Genomic DNA, 24,068 nt, shown 5'->3' with positions numbered 1-24,068 from the left:
TCCATGGCCATTCCTCAGCCTTACTTTTTATTAAAATCTCTCTATCCTTGTTTCTTTGCCCTCTCACAGAGGTGGGCAGTACTTTGGAGCAGGATTCAGCCTATCTCTTTGGAACCAATGGGTTTTATGCATGTCACAACTGTTTGACACAAAGTGCTGGGGACTTAGTGCTGGAGGCCCTACTGATCCCCTCTGCTGGCACCCCAGACATCTGGAAGGAGCACTGCAGCCAGGCCCTATTGTCCCTCTGAGCCAGCCAGAAAGGAGGTCTTGATGACAACCACTTAATACCCAGGCCATGCTCCATCTGAAGAAAATGCAAACCCAGCTGTCATCTAACTCACAACAAATGTGGACCCTCCAGTGGAGGGCGGAGTGGACCTTGCAAAAGAGAAAGCTCCCAGACCTCAAAGGACAAAGGGACCTAAAGGAAAGAACCCGAAGAATCCTTGCTCAGCACTTAGCAGCTGGGGATGCACATGTACATTCACTGCCTCACAAGATGCAGGGGCAGAAATGGGGGATGCCACCTCTTACTTACAAATGGGGAAACCAAGGAACACAGAGCGGGAAGAGACTTGCCTAAGAGTACAATATACTTGATCATGAGCTTGAATTGTATCCAGGTCTCTGGATTCCTTGCCTACAAGGTTAATATAAGGACTAGATGAGATATAGAAACAGGTATGTACAGGTGATTCTGAGATGCCTGGACCCCAAAGCAGAATTAGGCAAATCAAATTTTGGAGTTGGATTACTTCCACTTGAATCCTAACTTGGTAACTATAAAACACCACAATAGTTACTCTTAACCTCCCTGCCTCCAGGCTCCTTCACCTAGTAATACCTACCTTATTCTAAGACTGTGGTAAAAATTAAATAGAAAAATGTAAAGCACCTGGCACCATCCCTAGCACATAGTACATACTCAATAAATATAAGCTACTTTTAGTAGCAATAACAATATTGTCCACTAACTATGTGAGTGGCCTTGCGTGAGTTGCTTCTTTTTGTATTCTAGGTGCCCTCATCTGTAAAGTAGGTTGGTGGGTGCGGGGGGCGGGGGCGCTTTAAACTAGAGACAGTTGGGAGGTGGAAGAAGACTCCGGTGTCAGGAAGTAAGCCTCTAAGTTCTGGCTCCTCCCCATTTATTCTCTCAAAACTGCATTGTCCCATTGGGGAAATGAAGGTTATAAATGGTACCTACTTGCTGGATCTCTTTGAAAATTAAATAATGCACATAAAGTTCTTAACGCAGGGCACATAGTAAATACTTGCTGAAGCTCCGTTACTGTAGCTATTTCCACTGTCTGCAATTCTTCTCCAAAGAAGACAAAGATAATAGAGGCCAACTTTCTAGGTGACATTGAATGACTCCTTGCCACCTGAGACCTCCAGTTTCCCCACTGTAAAACGGGGACTTGGAACAGAAGGTCTTAAAGGAGCCTCCATTTCTTTTGTTCTAAGGTTACAGGCAGCTCAGGATCAAACGGCCAAGAAAACATCTCTTCCCAGGGAGTCATGGAATCCTCCCAAAACTCAGGGTTGGAGAGCCCGGCTGGCTGCTGTTACACAAGCTTGGAAGCCATATCTCCTGGCGCGTGTCCCTTTAGCATTAACTGTCAGCAAAGCTGGCCTTCAAAGCAACTGCAAATGATGTATCTGTGCACAGTGGGGAGCCAGCAAACACGGGCGCCATATTCTCCTCTGTGGTTAGACCACTGTGGTGTCCGCCAGGACTCCTCTGACTGAGGCCATTTTAGGACACTAAGACAATTGTTCTCCTTCCTTATTTCATAAAGTTCAACGTCAATGTTGTAATTATTCTCTCTGTTATATAAAACATTTAGCAGAAACACTTAAGGAGTAGGCAAACAGCTTCAGGAAAGCTGTATCATATGGGGCCTTTACTGCTCAGTCACCCCATATCAGATGACACACTCTAACCTGCGTAGTAGCTGAAAGAGGGTCATGAGAATCAGTCTCTTGAGAAAAACTTGCTGAGCAAAATGCAGCTTCCTCTATCTCCTTTATCTCCCAAGACCAGTTCAATGAAAAGGATTGTCCAACAAGAAGCCTTAGCCATTTCCTCATTATCCACTCCTTCACCCATTCAGGCCAAATGGGTATTTGATACATCAAGGAAATGTGTCCAGTACATTATTAATTGGGTTCAGTGAAGGAAAGGTCGCAGGGGTGACCTGCACAATTATGGGATATGGGCAACAGTCCAATCAGAGAGAGAGTCAGGGAGGTAGGGAAATCAATGGCTATGAAATCATGGAGGTTAGGAATAGTTGGAGGCAACCACAAGGCAGATATTCTGCCCAAACCCAGACATATGCAAAGTTGCTGTCTTCAACCATCTTCAACTGTTTATTATTCTGAGGGAAACTTCTTGTCTCTAAGGTACGTGGTGCAAAGAAATGAACCCAGAGGGTTGCCACCAGATCACAGGAACAAGAACCACTCAATTCAGCAGATTTGATTGGAAATTTATCAGACTGGTTAGAGCTGCGTCAAGAAAAGAGATGTCAAGGCGCCCACCAAAGGAAACTGGGCTTGTTATTTTTCGATTTCCTAATGTGGCTGCTCAATATTCTCAATAGTCTCGTGAGGACATGAGTTTCTAAGAGGCTTTTCCAGAGAGAGTGTGTTGGGGTAAGGAAATGGCCCCAAACTGCCTTAACTGGGCATTGATTCTTTAGAATCAATGTGCATTTAATTCTACAATGAAATGGTAGTGAACCATCTAGAAGATCTCCCGAGGGCACACAGCTCAAAGGAAATCTCCAAGGAAGTCACAAAAGTTAGCGCAGGGTATTGTGCCAGAAATGGACCACACAGTATTAAAACCCTCAATCCCTGAGAATGGTCTTGGCTAAGGATTTCTTGGTATTAAATGATAACTACAGAGAGAACAATCCATCTTGTTTATCCAACACAGAGTAGACCAGGCAGAAATGAAGTTGTGGTCATTTTATAAAGGTTTTTAGATTATTAATCTGAATCATCAATGAAAGCTTTCATTAAATTGCACCCTAGGAATTGATTTGCAATGGGTAGTTCCAATGTAGCATGCAAAGTTGCTGTAGAAAATTAGTCATCCTACACTCCCTAAAGAATACAGACATGACATCCAGGCATCTGTTAAGTTTGCTCAAAAACATATGCAAAGGCTTTTTTTTTAAAGAACCATAATTACATCCTGCTGAAACCTCCAAGGACCCTGCTAACTGCCTTTGTATTACAACATCCATTTCCCACTTAGGAGGCTCGGCTCTGCTATTTAGTGTGCCTTACTATCTGCTTGACTGTCCAGCACACTTTGTCAGTCACAGTCTGAGAATGGTCAAGTCTTTCCATGCTCTAAGAAGATCCACTTGAAGGCGGTAAGAGTTGTAATGTGTTATGTTGGTGTGTCCTTTGTTAAAGTATGACCAGGAATTTAAAGCTTAAAGGGACTTCTGCATTAATTCATGACAAGTCTATTCATTTTCAGATGGTACCATTGAAGATCGGAGAGAGAAGTGGCTTGTCCAATATCACATAGCTAAACTATGAAACAATATACAATATAATGATTAAAAACTTAGGGTCTGGGGTCACTTATTTGCTCTATGACTTTGTGCAAAACACTTGACTTCCCCAGGCCACACATAACCAATGAGCTTCAGCTGCTAGTATCCTTTTCTTCTTCATAAACATGATCTCACTTAATCCTTATAACAACCATTCAAGGGAGGAAGGGGTTGGGGTTACCAACCTTATCACACAGATAAGAAACTGAGGTCCATGGCCACACACGCCCAGCTACTATTCTCTTACAATCCTGCTAAAGCAGACAGGAGGGAGTGTGGATGCCCTCACCATCCCATCAGCTCTCTTCATGTGCCTAGAGAGGAACAAGGAGGCTAGGGGGAGCTTGCTTATTTGTCTCTACACACAAGCTAAACTAGTGTGGCTGCTATGCTCAGGTGTGGAATCCTGCAGTGCATCACGGTCCAGTGGGCTGCTCCCTGTCCTGTGGGAGGGAAGAGAGCACTTGGGTCTCTGAACCTGCTTCTGGATGATGGGGACACATGTGTAGGGGGAGGCAGCATATCACTTTAGGATTCAACCGCATATTTTAAAGCTAACATCAGAGTACTTGTCACTACTCCATCAGCCTGCCCTCCTGACCCCCAAATATGGCCTTTGGGAAAATGTAATTGCCTACTCTGAGTGACACCGGAGCCGGGTGTGTGATAAAGTTGTAGACAGTCACTCTGATTATGAACCCTAACAGAAGGGGAATTATATTGAATGAATGCAGGAGTGAATGAATGAATGCACATCAGGGCTATTTATTCTGAGCTCTGGAGTGCAATATGGTGATGTCTCCATTATTGCATCTTCGGGGAACTCAATCCCCATAAGGATGTCAGCCAAGGACAGGATTGCAAGGAAGCGATGAGGGCTATACGAAACATAGACCCTAAATCTCAGGCTTCTTAGGGCCTCTTTTAGGAAGGTTTTCTAGTCCATAGGGCCCACAAATATGTCCATTCAGCTTAGATGGAGTTGGCTGCCCTCAGCCACTGGGGGAGAGACCATCCCAGCAAGAGGAAGAAAAATCTCAGGCGGAGTGGGGCTCTGTCATCCTGTTAGCAGAGCCAGCAGGAGGCTGTGTAGAAGAGTCACCCCTCCACACACACTTATACTCTTACATTTGTTAACTCACTCATTCGTTCTTTGATGAATAGCTTCTGGAGTACCTACAATGTGCCAGACATGAGAACAGAAACAAAATGAGTAAGACTTCGCCTGAATTCTTGACAAGCTCATTGTCAACTAGGAGAGACAGGGAAACAGCTTTCCACAGTACAATGTGACAAGTGCCCCCACAGAGGCCAGCTTAGGGCAACTGGAAGCATAGGGGCACTCCAGGGAGGCTTAATTTGGAGGAGGCATGAGCAGGGAAAGCTCCTCGGAGGAGGTGACTCCTGATCTGAGCCCTGCAGGCAGACGGACAGACCAGCAGAGTCAGCAGATGGTTGCTCCTGGCAGGGGAACAGTGTTGTCAAGCGCTCAAGAGAGGGTCCTGAGGGTCCAGGGAATTACAAGTGGTGCTGTGTGGCCTGGATGGAAGGCCTGGTCCTGGTTCTACTCTCTGGGCATGACTATTCTGGACCTCGGTGTCCTTGTCTACACAATGATGACTGAATTTAAAGACCCAAATACCAAAGGCAATCTGCCCAGACCTGAAAAGCCTCTCTGGACAGGCCCCAGGCAAAAGTGAAGAGCTGACACGAGGTAGCATCAGGACATCCCAGCAGTTACTCCAAGCAGCTGAAGGCTCCTTGTCTATTTCATCTTTGGGTGTGGAGGGGCGACAAGGGGCTGTCGAGGAGCCGGTATTCACTGTGAACCTTCTCAGTGTTCTCTCAATATCTCTCAGAAATCTCCAGTGCTCTCATCAAAGAAAAAAGACCACAAAATCCCTGAAAAGTATTGCTCTCCCTCATTTTACAGATGAGAAAACTGAGGTTCAAAAAGAAGCAATTTGCAGATGGTTCCATTGGAAGGGCTAGGTCCGGGACTTCATTCAGAGTCAAGCTCTTTCCAGAACACCATTCTGCCTCCATCCACCATCGGCAGATCTGGCAGGCCCATTCCAGGGACCTGAAGCCTCTCCCCAACCCAATCCTCTTGCCTTTCCTCCCTCCAGGGCCTCAGTACCACTCCTCTATAAACTGCCCCACCCCCCAGGAAAAGCTGCTAAAAGAACTGAGTGGGAAGGAGGAAGTAAAGGGAGACCACTTCCAGCCCCCCTGCCATCCACCCAAGATCCAGACCTGGGAGGGCTCTTCAGAGGGGCACGGTCTTTGGACCCAGCTGCTGCCTCTCTGTGCTGGCCAGCACAAGGCTCTCAGAAGCCAGGAGCTGCCCTGACGTCATGCCCACTGGTAACCTGACCCTTGATGACTGCTCTCTCCTTGCCCATCTGGGCCCTCCCTGCTGGTTCAGGCAAAAGGTCAACCCCCCAGGGGAAGGGGCCAGGTGGGGCTCTTTTCAATGGCTGCTGAAATGAGAGATTATTTTGATTACTAACATCTCCCACAAGACTTCCCCTTTCTTTGAGCTGCTCCTAATTCTCTCCCTGACTGCTTCTAGAATTGGGTCCACTTTCACTTCCTGCTAAGAGAGCAAAGGTGGCTTCTCCTCTGGGCTTATGCTCTTTCTGGCAGGTATTCGTGGGCCAAGAGCAAGAATTTTAAAAACAAAGTCCTTGTTTGGATGCTTATTTCTCCAAAATGAATAAGGTTTTTATTTAGTCACTGACATGCACTCTATAAAATGGGTCTAAGTACCAGCCAAATGCTACTTATATTTAAATGCAATACTAATAAAGCAGACAGAAGGGAAAGCATGACATTTGCAACCTCTTTATATCAGTTGAGTAGTTACAGAGTGATGCTATGACTTCAGCACTACATTCAATGCAGGAGGACAGAAAACAAAACCGTCTCAATCCCTGCCTTCTGGCACCTTCCAGTCTAACTGGGAACACAACCATTGCCATCACCATGATCCACCGCTGCTCCTGGTTGGCATTCACCCCATGCACTCCCTGCCTGCCTACAGTACTCACATTATCTCATTTGATCCTTAAATTAAGCCCAGGATATAACCACTGTTGTATCTCACATTTAACAAAGAAGGAAGCTGAGGCACACGGAGGACTTTCTGAAGGTCATTGAGCGGAGATTTTCATCATTTTGACTCCACAGCTGTCATCTTAATCTGCAAGAGATCCCATGAAATCATATATGAGGGATGAAAGAATGAGAAAGAAGAGATGGGGAAAGTTTCAAGTGGATGAAAATGTGAGATGAATCTTGAACAGTGGCCAGGGGTGACTGGTGGGAGAAAAGAGGAGAACAGGTAAAGGGGCATGATGCCATGTATATTCCCACCACGAAAGCAGGTCCTGGCTGAGGTGGTCTAGACACACACTATTGCTGTCTGTATGCATCATCCATAGCCTTGAAAGTTGGGCCCTGAACACGCCTGCAAAACAGGATCATTTCTGGCTCATTCTTACCAAAGAAGAAAAGTAGTGAATTTCTTGTCCTCAGAAGGAATCTCAGATGCCACAAATGATAACATATTCTCAGAAATCTTCTTAGGAAGGGGAAGAAAATCAGAGGCCAATGCATTGTTGTGTGGTTAAACCGAGCTTGGCCCAGTGAACAAGTTCATGAAAAGTAACAAGTGGGAGTTCCTTGTCAAGTTGTCTTACTAAAAAAAACTCTCTGGTGACACTGCTATAAAATAAACCACTCTTCCTTGCGATGGAAACCAGGCCCTTACCTCTTGCAGCTTGCAACACAAGATGTTCTCATAGGCTATTATGATCTTACTGTGCCCACCTTGGAGTTCTGTTTCCAACAAATGTTGCCCTCCTCTGTGTGCAGGGGCACCGGGACTCTGGGCAGACACAGTGAGCGACACAAAGATGCTATGACAAGCTGCAGGAGCTGAAGACCCACTCACACATACCTCGACTCATATTTAGAAGATGGACACAGGCAGGGGAGCGCTGGTGGCTCAGCAAACTCAGGGGTCACAAGCTAACTGCCAGGTGCGGCTCAGTTGGTTCAAGGTGAAGTCAGGCCATGTGTCTGAGGAATAATGGACAGAAATTCCTCCATCAGGGAGGCCCTGCTCTCATGGCAGTAGTGACAGAAAAGATAAGAGTACGAGCTATTGCTTCTATGATATTGCCATACCATGAGGAATACATATTTGGCCCCTGTCCCTGGTTCCTGGCACAGAGATTCTAAAACCCTTGCAATTTCCTAAGTGATAGGGATGAGAAGAGTATCGTATGTTATTTATTATTTTTGTTAGTTGCCTTCATTTTGTTATTTGCTGGTTATTTATATTTTGTCATTTAATAATGAAATGACTCTTGATGGGCCCCTATATAGCTTCTGGATAGGGGCAGGTTGCCAAAGAAAGCAGTCACATGATTGGAGGTTGAAAATTTCAACCCCACTTCCCAACCTCTGGGAAGGGAGAGGGAGCTGGAGATTGAGTGAATGGCCAATGACAACCCTTCAGATCCATATGATGGAACCTCCACGAAAACCAGAAACAATGGGGTTTGGAGAACCTCCCGGCTAGTGGATGCTTTGAGGTGCTGGCAGGCTGTGTACTCGGAGAGGGCACGGAAGCTCTGTGTTCTCTCCCTGGACCTTGCCCTCTGCACCTCTTCCATTTGGCTAAATTGTATTCTTTAAAACAAACTGGTAGCAGTAAGTAAACGGTTTTCCTGAGCTCTGTGAGTCATTCTAGGAAATGGTTGGACCCTCCCCTAATCTATAATCAGGCATTCAGAAACATGGGGAGGCCCAGACTTGTGACTGGTACGTGAAGTGGAGGAATCTTATGAGATCTGAAGCAAACGCCAGGTAGAGGATGTTGGAACTGAATTGAATTGTGAATCACTCCACAGCTGCCAGAGACCTTGTCAGTGCAAGGAGAAAGCCCACACGGTTGGGATCGGAAGAGTTCTCTAGCTGAAAATGGATCATAATAGTAGAGCTTCAGCCCTATGTGGGTTTGAATCTCAGTTTCATCACAAATTAACTTGGAGACCTTGGAGAAAACTACTCAACCAGTATTCTTATCCCTAAAATTAGAATTACAATAACACTCATCTCACCAGATTGTTATGAAGATTATAGATCAGAGGCTGGCATGCAAAGTATCAAACATTAACTGTCGAATGATTAGATGGAGGCACGTACCAAACAGCTGATGCTAACAAATATTGCATTGCACTCACCATAGGCCAGGTATACTTTCCTAAGTATTATCAACTTAGACACAAGAAGAGAGATATTATCATTCTCAAGACAACTCTAGAACGTAGATACGATTATTATCCCCATTTCATAGATGAGGAACTCAAGGCACAGGGAAGGTAACTGAGTTGCTCAAGGTCACTTGTCAAAAAAAAAAAAAATGGGGGATTGGAAGTCCAAGCCCAGGTCTAATTGTACAGACAGTGTTCTAAGCACTATGATGCTTTGCAGTTTTGGGTACATGGTGATCCTCAATAATAAAAGATATAATTATTTTTGCTGTTCTATTGTCATTTGTGCTACAGTATGGTGTTTCCCATACTGAAATCTGTACAATCTATATGCACATTGTAGATGGTACATTGGTGGACTTTTTAAAAACTTATAGCCATGATTTTATTTTCATATGTATTAGGAAGAAAAATAGCACCTCAAACCTAAAATTTCATTGGTACTACCCTGTGATAAGGCTAAATTTTTAAATAGTCAATTCAAAGACAGATATAGGACTGAGGATGTAGCTAAGTGGTAGAGTACTTATCTAGCATGTGTAAGGCCCTGGGCACCATCTCCAGTACTGCAGTAAACATTTAGAGAGAGAGATTAAGTAATAATAATGTGGCAGAAATCAGATCACATCAATGTCTGATAGCGGTATGTGATGAAAAAGAACATAGGCATTGAAATCACCCAGAGCTGGCTTCTAGACTTAGGTCTATTTCTTCCAGCTGCAGGAATCATGGAAAAGTTGCCCAACCTCTCTGAGCCTTTATTTTCCTATCTAAAGTAGGAACACAGCACCTTCTTGCATTCTGCAAAATGGGGATTGAGGGACTGAAGTCCCCTGCACCTGCATCACAGGCCACAGCAATTCCCTGTCCACCCACATTCCATCTACCCTGCCTCACTCACAGCCTTCCTAGGCCTCTGCCTCATTCTCCTCCCAGAGCCAGGAACTGGATCTTTGGGCATCATTCTTAAAACCTACAAACTCTCCTCACAACTCAACTCCAGCAGGTGAACGCCTTCCATCTCCTCAGTTGTGCTGATAAAATTTGGAGACTCCATAGGAATCCAAATGGGAAGATACTCCAGGGACACAGCAGAAATTATATATTTTTTTCAATTACCATAGGAAAAAAAAGGGTTTCATGTGGTTCTAATAATGCAAACTGCTTATATGCCATTTCTCTCTCTGCTGCCCTATCTGAGCTCTGCTGGTGATTGATGGACACGGGATAGCATACCCACATCCATTGCTCATGCTGTGGAGCCCCCTTGATTTCTATCTGCTGAGTGAATTGGCTCCTTGGGCTGAGTGCAATGGGTTCAGGAGCATGGTAGGCATCCAGGAAGGAAGACATTTCACAACTATAAATTGCTCAGCCTTCCAAACAGAAGCCTCCCCCTAAAAGTAACCCACATCCCAAGTACCAGAAAAAGCATAGATCAAGGAGTCAAAAGAATTTCACAACAACCCAGCAGGACCTGTGACCCAAGGACAAGATGTGACCCACCCTGTCACAGCTGTTACTCCAGGAGACAACAGCCTGAGAATGAAACTACATCCACTCTAAAGTGTGACTTTTTGAGACTTCCGTTGACAAGAGATGGTGGTCCCAAAAAGTAGACCACTAATTTTCAGGGCCGAACATGAGCTCAGAGACAGGTAAAGGTGACAAACTCACTTTTGGTCAGCACCAGCTACTGTGTTAAATGTTTTATATACGGTACCTTGTTGAATATTGCTCTACAAGGAAGGAGCTATTAATGTCCCTGTAGTTTAGCTGAGGCAGTGAGGTTCAGAGAGATTAAGAAACTTTCCCAAGATCAAAAAGCCAAAACACATTAAAGGGCAGGGACTGAAACCCAGACTGTTCTGATTGCCAGAGTTCTTCCCACCTCACTATTTGGCCTCCTATTTCCCACTGTCGAAAGATCCACCTTTTGTGGTATATTCCATTTGTCCATTCATGGACCCTAAGTACATATTTATTCATGTGATACCTACTTGCTCCATTGGGCTGTGAGCTTTGTGAAGGCAGGGACAACCCCATGAGGAAGACAAACAGTCACCAGATGAATCTACGACTTCTGGACCACCCATCCCAGAGAGTGCCTCTTGCTCTTCAGTCTGTTCCGCTCTTCTCCCGAATTGTACTGATTCCTCCTTCTGGAGGAATGCACCCTCAAAGGTTAGGTTCTATACCATGTGACCCTGTCCCACGGTAATCATAATTGATCATCCCAGGGACAGACACAGAACTCAACTGAGGCTTTGTTGAACAAAGAAATATATAGACACACACACACACACATGCATATGATATAACATATATATATAATTTGGACACTTGTTAAAATACTAAGACTTCATTTAAAACTATTGCAATACAGGCATTGCAATGGGGAAGAGAGATCAGGTTCAACTGTGAATATATAAAGACAGTTGGTGATTTATAGCCAATAAGCAGGGGTGAAGGGTCTGTGGAAGAAACAGTACTGAAAGGAGACATCAAGAATAGGCGGATTCTTAACCTAAATGCCCTTCAATAGATGAATGGATAAAAAGAAATGTGGCATATATACACAATGAAATATTACTCGGCAATAAATGAGAATAAAATCATGGCATTTGCAGGTAAATGGATGGAGTTAAAGAAAATAATGCTAAGTGAGGTTAGCCAATCCCAAAAAACCAAATGCTGAATGTTTTCTTTGATATAAGGAAGCTGATTCATAGTGGGATAGGGAGAGGGAGCATGGGAGGAATAAATGAACTCTAGATAGGGGAGAGGGTTTGGAGGGTAAGAGAGTGGGCATGGGGTTAGAAGTACATGTATGAGGACATGAATTGGTGTGAATATACTTAGTATACAACCAGAGATATGAAAAATTGTGCTTTATATGTGTAATAAGAATTGTAATGCATTCTGCTGTCATATAGAAATTAAAAAAAAAAAAGAATAGGTGGATTCTTGCTAAAGGCAGGTTGAGGACTTACACATCAAAGGCAGGGTACGAGGAACTTAATGAGATAGCAAGGGTTGGGAGGCAGCAGGACTCTTGTCTACACTAGGCTGGGCAGGCCAAAGTCAGGCCAGGGGCCAAGGCTGAGGTCTAGATGAATAGATGGCTCTGGGGAGCCTGGCTAGTTTGGTCCAGGACAGAGTCGGTCAGCTTCTAGGTTTGGCAAAACAAGGCGGGCCAATCAGACAATCTGCTGAACTGAGAACCACCGAGGGAAGCTCTGAGTAGGCAGTGATATTGAGAGAGATGGGTAAGGCTAAGGAGGGTCATCCTTGGCCTTAAGAAGGAAGGGAAGGGCTGGGGATGTGGCTCGAGCGGTGGCGCTCTCGCCTGGCATGCGTGCAGCCCGGGTTCGATCCTCAGCACCACATACAAACAAAGATGTTGTGTCCGCCGAGAACTAAAAAATAAAAAAAAAATTAAAAATTCTCTCTCTCTCTCTCTCTCTCTCTCTCTCTCTCTCTCTCTCTCTCTCTCCCCTCTCTCACTCTCTCTAAAAAAAAAAAGTCATTTGAATCACTTTGGTTCTTTAAAAAAAAAAAAAAAGAAGGAAGGGAAAAAACAAAATAGGAATAGCAGTGGAGGAAGAATGTTAAGAAAAAGGGACAGGAATTGAAACACTGAGAAAAGCAAAAAACAACAACAACAACAACAAAAAACCTTTCAACCCCAGAGGCCCAAGAGGCCAGCACTTTGAGCTGTCCCATTCCTGCCCTTCCTGAAGCCTTGCTGGCACCCGCAAAACCAACCTTCATCAGCTTCTCTACATGCAAAGCTGTTTCTCTTGAATGTCACAATGTCACTCCCATTCTTCTAGAAGAATTAGCTGGAAGAATAGCACCACCAGCTTAAAGCCATACACTTCTTCCAGGTGAGCCCCACGCATTTCTAAATCAGTGACTACATGATTTGTCTCCATCTAAAATGTTCCCTGGACTTCAGTGGGATACCCTGCCCCCCAGCAGTAGAGAGTCCTCATTATTTGCTCTCACAATTTGTCCCACTGTGAGCCAACACATAAGGGCATATTTTGCACTGATTTATTCAGGGCATCCCCTTTGGGGTACGTCTGAGCTACTGTTCTTGCCTCTTATCTCACCTCTATAAGTGATCAGCCTGGGGAAGACATCAATGAAATGACCTTCCAGGTCATCCATCACCATGGACCTGGGGAAACTCAAAGGGGAAACCACACATCTCAGCTGGGGGTGGGGGAATAATAGATTCACCATAGTAAGACTGGGTCGTCACAGTTCAGAATCCCCACACAACTAAAGATTCACAAATGGAGGACATTCACCTCTAGGCAGTACTCCTAGCCACCTTTTCTCCCATCAGAAAATCAAAGACAATTAAAATCTCCTTTCTAAGATACTACTTCTCTGTGTCATTAAAGAGTCTGGCCCAGAGAGTCAAAGGAAAGCCCAATCCCCGACCTTCGCCTGCCCCACATTCAGAACACTGGCTCTCACTCATTCACTCAACAAACATTTGCTGATTCTCTGCTATGTGCAAAAGGCTAATATGTGTTCCGAATACAGAAACAAACATGAAGCTGAACAGTTAACAAAAGAGTGATACCAAGCACCAACTATGTGCAGGTTTACACATGAAGATGCTCAGGGTATAAGAACTACAATTCTTTATTCTCATCTTTTAGCTTCTTGTGATGATTTGCTCATGTCATTGAAGAAATTGCATTTTAAAATTGCATCAAATTGTTGTTGCATTTTAAAATTATAATCATAAGAGGAAAAGAGAAATATTTTAACCTAAACTTAGAACCACACACTCCCTAGGAGCCTCTTATCCACAACTCTCCCTTTGGGGGTCCCCAAAGGAGCCTCCCTCCGCTACCTAGAAACTGATGGGAACCTAGATTCTGAACCCAAGAGCACAGTATCCCAAGTGTCCAAACGGACATCTCTGAGAGGGCATCACCAGAGAGAGAGCATGGAGGATGCTGTAGTTGTTACCAAGGTGTTGACTCTTACCCCTCAAGTTGCACCATGACCCCAGAAATTCCAGAGACTTGGGATGTTGGAAATTGACAAAATTTGAGTCACTAGGTCCTCGCTTCCTCAGCTTAGCCAAGGAAGAAATCACTACATACACCCAAACATACTTCTCAGCCTCCCTAACACATGCAATTGCACAGCTCTGCCCTCTTCCCCTAAAGACCCCCAGATCCCATGTCAGGATCCCCTGGCTTCTTCAGCCACCAGCCCAGTCCCAATCCTTGACGCTGCTTCCTCCCGGCAAATGGACTCAGATTGCAGCTGCAAGCTTCAGTATCGCATAGTAAAAACATCCACTCTACCATCCGCATCTCCTCCCATTTCTCTTCCCAACCCCCACATCCTTCTCTTTCTAATCATCCCAGAGAGAAGGAAGATTAAAAATTAATGCCCTGAGGATGGGAGTCAGGGATGTCATTATTCTGATTCAAACCCCAGGCATGGAAGAATCTGATCTAAGGTTTAGGAGCAAAGTAACCTAGGATGGGTTTTGGAAAACCTTGATTAATTGGAACTCATCTCTAGGTAACCAGATTTCCCCCTACAATGCTGGAGTCTTAGGGAATGCCACAGAATGTAACAAATGAAATTCATACAACATATTCAGGTAAAATTGCAACTTGCAAGGTGTGTCTTAGACTCATACAAAAGGTTGAGTCAAAAGCCTGCCTACATGCCTGAGTCCTAAAATGTATGGAACAATGATGTCAAGGTAGTTCCTACAGAAACACTACACAAAGGAAGACCCAGTTGCTTTCAACTACTGTAGTTCTGAAACTGAAAGTCAGGCTTTCTTTTAGGAAGATGTGCAGTGACAGAAGTTCAATCCAGAAGGAATTTTATGTGACCTTTTGTTAACCAAAGGAGTAAACCCAAATGAACTAGCAGCAGCCCTTTGCCCCCGCCAGTCCCATTTCACTCCCCAAATATACCATTTACAGGGATTCTGCCAAATAGAGAAAGAAAACCACATGATGAGAATTATAACAGAACACAATCGTGTACTAATCACTGTGTTAAGTACTTCAAGTGCATGATGCCTGCTAATCCTCACCGAAAGTTTCATTATTAACCTAATTGTCATCATGAAGATGCAGAGAGTGTCCAGTGTAGTGAAGACCCAAAGTTTTGCAATTTACAAATAACAAACAATCTAGGTGACATTTCCACTCTTCCCCTTCCATTTGAAAACTACACTATAGACAGTTTAAGGCAGGAGTGGGTAGGGAAGGTATAGACCAGCAGGACAAAGTGATGTCCAAGGAGTTCAAGTGGAGAGAGGGCTTAGGCAAAGGTGCCAGCCCACATCCTGCAAGAAAGCCAACAGGAGAGTTGGCTCCACTTTCTACTTCTTCATATTAGATCCCATCCCACTTTTGAGCTGAGGACTCAGTAATCTGGCTACTGGGAGCTCCTGTGGGACAGAACTGGAAGGCCAAAATAAATTCAATTCACTAATGTTCGGAACTATCTTCAGGCAATTGATGTGAATCTTTTGAATAAATAGGGAATGGACATCTATGAGCTACTGAGATGGTTCTTAATTTATATATAACTCAGATTTTCTGATATCTATTAAATTAGATCCTTCCAGAATGCCAAATCTTCTTCCTCACTAAAAATTAAATTTAAAAAAAAATTAGCCTTCACTTCTGCTGACTGAGGAAGGTCATTTTATTACCGGGAAAGCAACTGTAAGTCAGAGGAAAGGACTGGAATCTTCACTCACTTCTGGTGACTGACAAGCTGTGGGACCTTGGTCAGGTCACTTATTTGTCTATGCCTTGTGTACTTAAACCACCAAAGGGAGACAGCATCAGTTGATCTCCTGTGACAGGTAAGGTGCAGGGCACAGTGCATCCAGGAGCATTAAACAGACACAACCCAACCACTGAGTCATGAGACACCATTCTCCCAGACAGAGGTTAGGAGGCTCTGAACCTTAACACCCGAGATTCCTGCCACCTGGAATGTGTCGACCACACCTGGCCAGATTCTGTTCCTCAAATGCTATTCCTTTGTATCTGGGATGACTTTCCCCTTCCTTTTTTGTCCTCACCTTAGAGTAGGAACTTACTGCCAAATGCCAAAATCACTACTGTGGCCTCCCACCCCACCCCGTGACTCCAGGATATTGGGTGGTAGAGATCAGACCTAGTGTGCCTCAGGGGACTTTCAGTCCTCAAACTACCTTCAGCCAACTTTCCCAACTCACCCGAGTATTAGTGTTCTTGGACTGCCATAACAAAACACAGAGGATGGGAGGGTGAAGGCACAGATATGTCATCTCAGATCCAGAGGCTGCACATGCAAGGTGAAGGTCTCAGCAGGGTTACGTCCTCTTTAAAAACCTAATCTCACCGGGTGCAGTGGCACATACCTATAATCCCAGTGGTTTGGGAGGCTGAGGCAGGAAGATTGCAATTTCAAAGACAGCCTCAGCAAAAGCCAGGTGCCAAGCAACTCAGTGAGACCCTGTCTCTAAATAAAATACAAAATAGAGCTGGAGATGTGGCTCAGTGGTAGAGTGCTCCTGAGTTCAATCCCTGTACCGAAAAAAAAAAAAAAAAAAACAACACCCTCCAAAACAGTCACATTAGGGAAGATGCCAATCAATCCACAACAGCCAGTGACCACCCCCACTGCAGCCCCATTGAAAGGCCACATTCTTTATTTAGTCCTCCACACACAGCTCAAGTTCCTTCTCCAGCGATCCTTTCCTGACTTCTCCAAACCAGAAAGACACTTACTTAATATAATAACAGTCCTGCTGGTCTAACTGACAGCCCTACCTCCACCACCCTGCCAAAACACAAGAAGCGCCAACAGACAAGTATCTAATTTTATCATCATGACCTCAGTGCTTCATGCTGTGGCTGGCTGGCACACAGTAGGCACTCAATAAATGAATGTGGGGTGAACAAATGAATGATTATGCTGTCTCACAGTCTCCCCATTGAGACAAGGGCAGGGAGCTGGCCTGACCCCTCTACCATCCTCCCCCCATATCCTGAACCTGAGTTAGGGCTCAAAGCTTACTGATTGAGCTGCATCCGGCTATAGTCCCTTTCCATCCTTCTTCCGTGACACTGAAATGTACTGTGGTAGGTCCTCAGTGTTCGGCCCCTGAGCTCTTGGTTAATACTCCCTTCATTCATGCCAGGCAAGGACCTGTCAGAAGCAGATCAAGCTGTAACTGCTACTTCCTCCAGCTTCAAAGGGGCAGCAGCAGCACACTGGTCCAGACCAAAGAGCCAGAGTTCGGCTCACGTGGAAAGGGCTCAGGGAACTGGGGCTGGGGCCTTATTCTCACCTGGCATGTGGGTATGCATGTATCCATCCAGAGCTCTGACTACATCATCAGCACCTCAGAAAGCAGATTACTATGGCAGAGGATATTCTTCTAAAGCAACCTTACCATAGCCACTCACCTTGGAGAGGGTGGTAGCTGCCGCCCTGATTTGCTGAATGACATGTACACAGTTCCCAGATGAACATCAGTTAGATGTCATACAGGCCAAGACCAATACAGAGTGTGTGTATGTGTACATCTATATACACACTCATGAACGATGGCAAAGAAGATGGAAAAGATCATTTTAAAAGTAAAATCCAGTTTAAGAAACTTAGACATAAACTTAATGGAGAGGAGAAATTACAATGAGGTCCTGGAGTCTAGCAGGCAACAGAAGCTGTGGAACTTGAAAGATGTTTAACTCTTAGCCACAGGTTTTACATGAATCCAATGGGTGAATGAAACCTTCATCCAGGGCCTGGGGAAGATCTAAATGAGACAGAGTAAAAGGAATGCCTCGCTGACACATAGCAAGTGCTCAGTGTTAATTACTTTTCTTACCCTTAGTTTACTGGTCCAAATTTTTAATACTTTTGGAAAAGTTCACCAAATCTAGCCATCTCTGCTTGGAAAAATCAATTTAAAACATTGTGTGTCTTACTTTCCTTCTGTGTGTAAAGGAATAACCATGGCCCTGCTGCTATAGATGTAAAACAAGTGCAAAGACATTGCTCCCCAGAGAGCATGAGAAGGCACCACTCCCTCAAGTCACCTCCTCCAGAGAGCTGCCAGTTCCCTCCAGCCACAGATGTGGTTCCACCTGAGTTCCATCCCTCTCCGTCAGCTAGGTTGTCACTAACTCAAATCCTCTTGCTTCTTCCTTTAAATAATCACTTTAATTTACCTTTTGCTATTCTACTCACCAGTAGAATAATTAATTAAACTTCCTTAATTAAATGTTTTGATGGCTGCAGAGAACTCCTCCTAAATGTCTGCCTGAATTTTATATCTCCCTCCTCTGCTCATGAGTGGATAACATAGTAAATCTTAGACGATCAGATTCATTTTCATCATTGCAGGAGAAAAAGGAATCTCAAACCAACACCTACCATCCGTTCATTCCACCAGTATTTGCTGGAAGCCTACTGTGTGCCAGGGGATGGAGAAAGGGACACGATCAGGTTCCTCCTCAAGGATCCAACAGTCTGTTCAGAGGTATGACATGTGGGGAAAGATCCAGGACCTAAGGAAAAGGCAGTGAACTGCTACCAGGCCACATTTGAGCAAGGTATGGAAACAGGAAGAGCATCCTTTCTTACACAGGATGAATGAGGAATCCTGGAGCAAGAGCCACCTTCTTATGATACATAAGCAAAACTCAGAAGTGGGGGCAAAACTCAGGGAACAGCCGTCAGAAGTTAGCAAGAAAAGATTTGGGTCAGAGAGAATATGAGAATATAGCGGTCCCAGCAATCCATCTACTGAATACTATGTGCTGGGCACAGAGTTTGCATCTCATAAGCCCCGTGCATAATAAATACCACTGGGGAGACATCTCACAGAGGTTGCAGAACATCTCAGGTTTGAAGCTGAGGTCAACAAGAATTCCATTTAGGTCTTAGCTTTCACTCATCAAACCCTAGAAATTAGACACGGTGTTAAGTGCCAAGACCTTGGGAGACATGGTTTGTTCTGAGGATACAGAATGATAATAGCTACACTCTGATGAGTGGATGGTGAACTGGGAGCCAGGCAGGAGCCTATGCCACACTCCAGGAAAGAATTCCTGCACCTGAAACTGGGGTGGTAGAAATGAGAGCAGTGAGGAGGTACCCAAGTCCACCATGGCTAGGGGCAAGTGTGGCTGAGGACCTGAGGACCCAGTGAAAAGTCGTGGGTAGGGGGGAGGGGATGGAGGCTAGGGTCAGGTGCTTCTGATCTGCAGCCACAGTGACAGGGAAGTCAGGAGGCCATTAATACAAATGAAGAGGAGAGGCCGATAGGGCAAGGACAATAATGCAGTCCCCGTGGAAGGACAGAATTTGGGAATCCAGAGCTGCTCAGCCAACCCTGAAAATTTTAATTACATGAAACCCAAGTTCACTCTCTCCAAAGTCATTTTTTAAAACTGGCTCTAGGAAGCTTTCATGCTGAGAAGCTGTCAGCCAGGAGAATATTCAAACTAAACCACTTTTGTCACCACTCAGTCATCAGCAGCTTTCAAAAACTCCCAACAATTCTTATTTTACAGTGCTCACCCTCTGTGGAAAAGCTCTGTCTGTGAAGGACAAGCTTCTAAGGAGGAGTAGAGGAAAATCAATCAAAAGTCTGATCAATGGGTGTCCATCGGAGAAAAATTTACTTGACCCCCCTCTGCTAGGAAAGTGCATTCTTAGGGAATGATGCTTTGCTGGCTGAAGTTCTGTCCATGGTGACTTGTGCCCCCTGACTCTCTGGCAGTTTCCTGACTTCAGCATAGAATTCTATTCTGGACAGGGAGGCAGATTGAGTTGCCATCCATAGGTGGCACCAAGATAAGTCACCAAAGGGAAAGAGATGAGCTTTGAGAGCTCTAAATGGCACCTTCCCCGGGTGCAGGGTGCGACAGGCACCTTCAGGTCTGAAGTCCACTTCCTGATCTTTCCATGACCCGCTGCTTCTCATCACTGAGGTCTGCGCTCAGAAGAAACTCCCTCAGCTTTGCGCAGTGGCAGTATCGTAGCCAATGAGGTTTACCCGAGGCGTGATTATTGCTAATTGAAAACTTTTCCCAGAAGAAACTCCCTCAGGAGATAACCCCCTATACCCCGCTAAGCCCAGTCTCCTGGGGCAAGAGATGTTCCAGATCTTGGTCTGTGTGGTGGTTGCACAAGTGTACAAAAGGTGCAAAAATCTGTTGATCTGCAGACTTACAAGTATGCATTTTATTGGATCTAAGCTATACCTCCCTAAAAAAGGAAATGAAAAAGTCATCATGAAAAGAGAATTTTCTCCCTCCCTCACCCATTTCACCACTTTGCCTTACTCATTTTCTTCAGAGCACAGACCACTATCTGTAGAAGCAGCTCTTTGTCCATCGCCTCGGTTCAGAAAGGCACTGTCCAACTTGGTTACCACCAATCACATGTGGCAACAAAAGTTTAAATTAATTAAAACCAAGTAAAATGGAAAACTCAGGTCCTTGTTCACACCGGCCCCATTTCAAGTGCTCTGTGGCCAGATATGGATAGCGGCTATTGGTTTATACAGTGCATGAGCAGAATGCCCCACCATGGCAGGAAGCTGTGTTGGAGAGCACTGGACAGACTGTAGACTCCAGGAGAGGAGAGCTCTTAGCTGAGTGTTTATACTCAGCTCAGAGAACAGTGCCTGGCACGTGGAGGTACTTCATATGTACTGTTGAGGAGATAGAATTTTGTAATATCATAAAAAAAAAAAACCTCACAGAGCCACAAAGACCTGGAAACATCCCAAACATGCATCTATATGTGATGTTGTGTACGTTTTGACAATTCCATAGTGAAACTCTATTCAGCTGTTAGAAGACAGGAGGCGGGTGTTTGTGTCATGATTCAGATATCCGCATTATATTAAGTGAAAAATGTGTCCTAAAAATATGTACAATATAATTCAATTTTATTTCAAAACTTAAAGCAAAATTCAGAAGTGATATGGACCTAACTTAATAGCAATCACTGATGGATAAAATTAGGGAAAAAGAGAAATTTACATTTCGTATCTGTATGTGTACGTATTTGCAATGTGTATGTATTATTTGAGTATTTAAAACAAAATCTCAGATCGCCCTTATTAAAAAAGGGAAAACGCATAATCTGACATTGCAGTCTGTCCCAAGGATATATAGAGCATTCCTTAAGTGTTTACCAACTTACCAGTTTTATTTCATTTAATCTTAATGATATCCCTATAATTAAATATTATTGACCTTTATTGAAAATATAAACTCTGAAGATCAGAGTGGTTAAGTAGCTTTGCCAGAGTCACACAGCTATCACACATCACCCCTGGCATTTGAACCCGGCTTCCTGGTTTTACAGCTCACCGCACTCTTCACTGCAGAAAGTACACACAAACATCCCCCAAAGAGCCAGATCCCAAATGAGCCCTGAATTAGCCACTCCATCCATATGAAAGCCCAAACATGGGCCAAACTACAATAAGGTACAGAAGAAGCAGGTTTTGCTCTTAGGCAGTAGGAAATGCAGCAGCATGAACGCAATTTATCCCACCATTGTCCTTCCTTAAACATTATAGCCGGAGAGAGCGCAAGGCCTTGAGGATGGCATGCCAGCGAAGGCTTGGTGACTCAGGCTGCTGTGGAGACTCCCGGGCTCCCAGCAGAAGTGTAGATGGTGCCTTTGTTACACTTCAGCCAGCCCCGCCCCTCAGGGGGAGTTTCCAGCTCACTCGGTATTGGAGCCAAAACACTGCAGAGTTCGCCTTTCAGCTCCTGGACAACACATTCCAGGCTGCAGGCCGGGAGGCTTGTTTAGCTTCACACTTGACGCAAATGGGGAGTGTGTTTACCCACAAACACACACGCACACACCAACAGAAGCGGCTGCTGCCAACAGAAGCGGCTGCAGTGGCAGTATTTCTCGGAGCCCAGAATTGTACTACAGCAACGGAGAGCTGGGTCACAATGCCTATCAGGAAAAACAATCTAATTCCCTCTAAGCAAACTTGCAATCACTGCCCAGAAAATTCAGTAGAAAATGAAATGTAATACTCTATTAAGCCTTATTTTGCCAGCGCAAGTGAGAGCTTACCCAAGCATGGAGAGTCATTAAAATGGATCTTACATATATCATTATAAATTTAATAATCACCATGACGGCTAGAGTTCAAGTTAAAATGAATGTCAGCTGAGCATGACCAATTGATGTTACCCCAGCTGCCGCCGAGCCTCACTTGGGGTTATATTCTACTTCCAGCGGCTCGGTAGTACATGTGGACCCGAGACAGCCAGAGCCAAGAACAGATGGGAAATGCAGACAGCTACACCTAGCCAAGGAAAAGCCATCATAATTGCATATTATCTCCGTGTACCACCCAATTAAAATTTTCTACAGTGTCAGAGGTCCCAAATGTTTCTCCACCAAGTGTCTGGATAGCAAACTTAGCTGATACTTAGTCAAATGCAGTCAGTCCTGGGTTCGGTGCACAAGAGTTATCGATTTTCCTGCTATTTCTCAGAAAGCTCCTGTAGAAACAGGAGCAGAAGGTCTAGTGGGCTATCCCTTTAATAAATCAAACACCACAAAACAAATTCCACTTATCTAGGTGCCTGAGATAGTGGGCATTCTCCCTGAATTACAGGGAATTCAGTATCTGGAGTGGATTTTTTTTTTCTTCTTTTAAAGAATGGAGTCAGTATCCATGTTTTTAAAATGTATTTCAATTTATTTTTATCCTTTGAGAGGCCGCGTAAAACCCAATCCAAAAATCTTTTTCCATACTGAGAGAGAAAGCGCACGCTAAAACTGTAAATAAGAGTAGGAAAGCCAGTTTTCACCTCCACATGTATTTTAGACTGGGGAGAGTTGATCTTTGAGACTCACACTAGGAGAGGGTTTATTCACACCACACTGAGAGAAAATCAGAAGTTTTTTTTACCATCCATGACATTTCATAGGAGCTACTAGAAATTATCTTCAGATGAGATAGACTCCGTCTCTATTTGTGCATAGTAACCATTCATCACCCCTGGTCCCAACTCCAGCCCTGGGAGCAGAGAGACCCAGCTTCACCTTCCCTCCCCGACAATCAGCAACTCCATGCTACTATCCAGTATGTGTGGCTTTTAAAGACAAGTTGAACTTTAACTGGTAGACACAAGTCCTGAAAGCCACAAGTGACGGTGGCTTTCAGACTGATGACAGCAACTGACCTCCGCTCAACAGGCCATTTTAAATGGTTGTGACATTGTCACAGATGGGGCCAAAGAGTACAGTAGGATATATTTGATCCATAAACATAAGAGCCAGAGGACCACACAGAGAACAACTCAAACGAAACCACTGTCATCAGGAGCAACATTTCCAAAAGGTGCTAAGAGCATGTGAATCCCAAAGAGGCTTCAGTACCAACAGACTCGTATTTGACTTTGAGAACAACAATATTTAAAAACAAAAAACAAAAAATCTCCATTGTCTACAGCTTATAAATCTTTTCCTTTCTGGCTCTCAGGATTTAATTTTTTTTCTTTTTTCTTTTTCTTTCTCTCTCCCCTACCCATCACCAAGTCAGAGCACAAAGCATGGTACCAAGACGCAGCAAATCGTGAGCGCTACCCTGCCTCTTTACCAGAGAAAGACCAGCAGACACAGTCAACCAACAGCACAACCCTGCCAACCTCTCAGGCTCTGAATCACACGTGGTCATTCCAGCACCAGGCGCCGAGGGACAAGAAAGTTCTGCCACTCACCCTCTTTTGATCTTCCAGTCCGTGGGTAACCGGCTTTCTCTTCTGCTGTTGACTGGTCTCAGAAATCGATTCCATTTCCCAGGCATAGAATCCCCTGTCTTCTTCAGCGAGACTTCCCAATCCACAGAAGAACAAAATCACCCAGCCAAGAGTGACACCTGTACCCCACCAGACACGGCTCCTGCCAGCCCCGGGACTCAGCGCTGCCCCTTCAAAGGTCTTGCTGTCTTCTTAAAAGCCAATGGGGAACCTCGCTCGCCACCACTGCCATAGCAAGGAGGGCAGCTGCTGCTGACATCGTGAGAACAGGGACTTGGGTTTTACCGTGCGATTCACTTCATGAGAACCCAAAGGACAGATTCGGGCAATGAAGAGTCCATGTCCTGGGGCGCATGCCACATTACTGCCCCAGAAAGCCTCTT

General features: G+C 44.7%; 1 protein-coding gene across 2 annotated transcripts in view; it reads right to left on the bottom strand.

Annotated features, from left to right (window-relative positions):
* Positions 1 to 23,820, bottom strand: part of NAV2 (neuron navigator 2) — a 701,871-nt gene extending 678,051 nt beyond the window's left edge. For both annotated transcript variants that reach the window (XM_081282533.1, XM_081282536.1), the window contains exon 1: positions 23,647 to 23,820. In XM_081282533.1, the coding sequence (XP_081138659.1) occupies positions 23,647 to 23,721 (75 nt within the window). In that variant the 5' untranslated portion in view covers positions 23,722 to 23,820. The remainder of the gene's footprint in view (positions 1 to 23,646) is intronic.
* Positions 23,821 to 24,068: the final 248 nt, after the last annotated feature.

Source organism: Spermophilus citellus, assembly GCF_964194105.1.
Source record: "Spermophilus citellus genome assembly, chromosome: 2".
NCBI classification, from domain to species: Eukaryota; Metazoa; Chordata; class Mammalia; order Rodentia; family Sciuridae; genus Spermophilus; species Spermophilus citellus.
The sequence above is the reverse complement of the archived record's forward strand: the minus strand, read 5'-3'. Positions and strand labels throughout refer to the sequence as shown.